We start from the raw sequence: 4,315 nt of genomic DNA, 5'->3' as shown, positions 1-4,315 counted from the left end.
GCTAGTTAGTAACAGTGTTGGGTAACAGAATCTACTTTGTCCTCACTTCAATAATACAGAACTCTTGCCCATCTCATTCTCCTTTCCACTCTTTTTGTGTTGCTCCTCACTGCCCCCCCCCCCACCAGAAAGTAAGCTGCTTGATAGCAGAGGCTGTATCGTCATCTTCATCACTATTATATTTGCATTCCTGATATTTACCACAGTTACCTGGCACATAGTAAGTGCTTAATAAATACTTTATCTAGCTTCCTAGCTTTGGCCAGATAAACTAGCCTCTCTCAAGAGAATATGGTGAGAAATCACTGCCAAATTCAGCTACCTTAATGTAAAGTCAAGAGTACTATTATATCCCAAATTAGTTGGGAAACAGGAGTAGTAGTGTGAGAGATACAAGTGGAACAAATTCTGTCAGAAAGTGCCTTGACCTCAAAGATAAACAGTGTTTTACTATGTAATTTGCACCTAGTGAATGCTTAATATTTATTTATTATAGATATTTTGTAATATTTTCATTCATTAATTTGATTTGCATACCCATGTCAATCCAGCAGACATGTATTAAGTAGACTTAAGGAACTATACCAGGTCCTGGAACAGAAAGACAAAAGTTTAAGAGCATCCTAGGCTCTCAAAAAGTTTGCACTTCACATATTTCTACTTTGATGTTAACAGACCCAGGGATCCTAACAGTGTCCCCTGCTAGCTTCTACTGATTCAGGATTAGTTAATGAATATCTGGTCACTGGATTCAGATGGCTCAGGAGGAGAAAATGAGGCTGGTGACCTTGCACAGCCCTCCCTTACTCACAACAAAGTCAAGTGCAAGCCATGTCATCATTTCTCTGTCATGGTCCTCTTCGAAAACAAAGAACAAACATACAGTTTTCCCTGAATGAACTCCCTGGGCTGCATCTAAGGCTCCTCAGCCTTAACTATAGGTGTGTTCTTAGCTCTCACAGGTCCTACTGTTTGTTTGCTACTCATCCAATAAATCATGTAGGTCAGTTTGATTGGAAATCCACTCAGCAGGGTCCTGGTCCTCCCTGCCTTTATTTAAAATTAAATTCCTTTAGGGCATATTCACTGCTCTCATCTATTTTCTTCCCCAAATTCTGGAAAAATGACAAAAGAAACTGATTACATACCCAGGAGAGGTCCATAGGGAGTCCTTCGGTGGGCATACAAACTAATTATGAATTGTAATGTGAATTTCTTGTTTGCATTTCAGAACTGCAAGTCATTTCTGGTGGATCCCAACAGTGGCTCCTTTCCTTGGTGCCGCCTTAGGAGGCTTCATCTATGTTTTTGGCATTGAAATCCACCATACAGTTCCAGTCCCAGAAGAAAAGAATGAACAAGTGGAGGAGAAAAATGAACTCAGTGTGATAATGTAATAGCATGCCCTACCCTGGGTTGTGCAGTTGGTTGTAACCAAGAGTCTATAGCCATGTCTATTCACTAAAAGCACAAATTTGATGAAATTGTAAGACTGAAAGCTAGGGGAAAATCCATTCACTTGTGCTGGTCCCATTGGGATAGATATTCCACTGAAAAGCAGTAGGACTAAGCAAGAAGTTGGGATGGAGGCTGCTACCTTTGACTTTGCAGATTGGGTATTCCCCTAGAAAAGCGTTTGATGGAGTCTTCTGATGGAGCAGAACCTTTCCCCCCTACCCTTTTGGCCTCATCCTTGTGACGTTAGTCCTTTGGGGTAGGACACTTGATTACTGACATGCTCACCTGGATTTATCCCAGCTGCATTATCTGTAGAGAAATATTTCATTCAGTGCCATTATGTACTATGTCTTTCATCATGTGAGTCTCAAAGATCATTTTCTGAGTACCAGTGTGTGTATTCCAAGACTTACAGTTCTCTCAATTAACTTACCTGTGACTGGAAGCTTATAGCCAGTTGTCAACTCTGCTGCTATAGTATATTCGCTGGTGAAATCATGCATCCTAGAAATGGTTTTGCCAAAAAAAACCTGAAAATATCTTTCAAAAGAAAATATAAACTGTGCTCTTTGTCCTTTAAATCAGCCATGAAAAAAGTGCACTGGCCCATGTATCCATGTCTTTAATAAATCCGAGGAAGACTGTATAGGATCAAGACTTTGATCTACTGAAAAAAATTACTGTCTTCCACCTCTCTTTTCTATTCCCAATGTGCCAGTTTCCCAGGACACTGTATATCTGTTGAGGGTGCTCTAGGACACTATCAAGCCCGAGGTGCTAGATTTTGATGAGCCAACTGAGAAACCAGTGGAATGGATTAAGTGTTTGGTCCTTCCTAGTCTGCTTTTCAAGGTGGCTAAGTACAATAGAATGACCATTTTTCTGGTCAGCATTTTGTCTTGTAAAGATTTGGTAGGTAGTTTTGCACACCAGCTAATACAGAATAAAGTACCCAAGAAAGAAGACCATGCCACTGGATACTATCATGGGGGTTGTATAAATTTTGGAGGCCCTAATGGAATTTTTTGTAGCAGGAATATTGGAAAATTGAATTAATCCCCTTTAGAGCAGTGGTATCAAACTCAAATAGAATAAGGATTCGTGCAAGCCACATAACATCTTTTAAGAAGCATAAGTTAGCATCACTTATCTTTTATTGCATTTTTATTTACTTTGTTAAACATTTCCCAATTACCTTTTAAATTGCCCAGTGCCCATTGACACCTCTTTAGAAGGCATGAATTCTTATATAATATCCTAAAACGTAACAGGACCTTCATTATGAACAATATTTCACTTTCTTTGAATCCTTTAGTTCTAAAGTACTTGCCAAGCATCAACCAAGAACTACTTGGCATGTTGTAGTCTTCTTGTGCTTTGTCTATTACCCTTTGCATCCTAGATAGGGCAGACCAGTGGGCTACTAACTCTAATGAGATTAAATATAATGGTGATAAATATAAGTTCCTGCACTTTGATTCAAAGAACTGACTACATAACTGCACATATCCAAAGGGAAAGTTGGCTTGACAATCATTCATATGAAATGACAGTTGAAAAAGGTACCAAGAGACAGTTTAATTGGCTTGTTCAAGGAACTGAGATCTTGCAAGTTTAAATGGCTTGTTCAAAGACGCATAGGAAGCTAGGTAGCACAACTGAGAGAGGGCCAGACCGGAAGTCAAAAGATTCATCTTCCTGAGTTGAAATCTGGCCTTCGACACTTTCTAGCTGTATAACGCTGGGCAAGTCACCTAACCCTCTTGGCCTCAGTTTCCTTACCTGTAAAATGAGTTTGGAGAAGGAAATGGCAAACCACTCCAATATCTTTGCTAAGAAATACTCCAAAAAGGTCACAATGAATCAGACACAACTGAAATAACTGAACAATGACAACAAAGACGCAGGTAATAAATCAATGGACAAAATTGAACTTGGGTCCTCTTGATGCCTGATAGAACAACCTTTCCATTATACCACATAACACCCTAACCCTTTGAGATTCATCTTTAGAAGTGGCCTCCACTTAGGGTGGGTATTCTCAAAATCTTACAAACTTCATAAGCATTGGGAAAAAAGCAAGAAGAAAGAGGTTCAGATACCTAGTCCACAAGGAGACAGATGTGAAGCCCCCTGAAGAGGCTGTTGGAAACCAATACTCAAATCAAGGATTTAGTAATCAATCAATAGACATTTGTGAAGCACCTACTTTTTTCCAAGCACTTTGGTAGGCACTGATGATGCAACTATAATGAATAAAACAATTCTCACTCTGAAGATTACATTTTAAATGGAGGAGTCAAAAACCTAGTATAAAAGATAAGGGATAGGGATGTGTGATTTTAATGGTATCAAAAACTCTTATTATTGCAGGTGAGCATTGCCTATGGCATAAAGAACCTAAGTGACTTGCCCTGGGTCACAAAGTCATTGTATGTCCATGGTGGGACTTGGACCCAGGTCTTTCAACTTCAAACCAGCTCTCTATCCGTGATACCATACCAACCCTCATGAGTAGACACAAATACAGGAAGTCTCAAATTTTCAGTGCAGTTTAACTATTAGATGGTTGGAGAGGAAGGGAACTAGCATTTGCAGGGAGGGGAAAAATCAACAAAGGCATCATGTAGAAGGCCATGGTCAAGTTGTATCTTGAGAGAAAAGGGATTCTTTAAGGCAGAAGTGAGGAAGGAGAACGTTCCAGGCATGGGGGGGGGGGGGGGGGTGACCAAAGATACAGCGAGGGGAGGAGTGTCATGTGAGAACAGAAGACAACCAGTTTGATTGAATCATGGAATACAGGTGGGTAAGAAATGTACAATAAGGTTGGAAAGATAGGTTGATATTAGGCTGTGAA

General features: G+C 39.9%; 1 protein-coding gene across 1 annotated transcript in view; it reads left to right on the top strand.

Annotated features, from left to right (window-relative positions):
- AQP9 (aquaporin 9) overlaps positions 1–2,104 on the top strand; it is a 63,328-nt gene extending 61,224 nt beyond the window's left edge. Inside the window, exon 7 of the mRNA XM_072615700.1 lies at positions 1,232–2,104. Coding sequence (XP_072471801.1) covers positions 1,232–1,397 — 166 coding nt within the window. The 3' untranslated portion in view covers positions 1,398–2,104. The remainder of the gene's footprint in view (positions 1–1,231) is intronic.
- The last annotated feature ends 2,211 nt before the right edge of the window (positions 2,105–4,315 follow it).

Source organism: Notamacropus eugenii, chromosome 1 (genome assembly GCF_028372415.1).
Source record: "Notamacropus eugenii isolate mMacEug1 chromosome 1, mMacEug1.pri_v2, whole genome shotgun sequence".
NCBI classification, from domain to species: domain Eukaryota; kingdom Metazoa; phylum Chordata; class Mammalia; order Diprotodontia; family Macropodidae; genus Notamacropus; species Notamacropus eugenii.
Note: the sequence above shows the minus strand (reverse complement) of the source record. Positions and strands in the feature narration are given on the sequence as shown.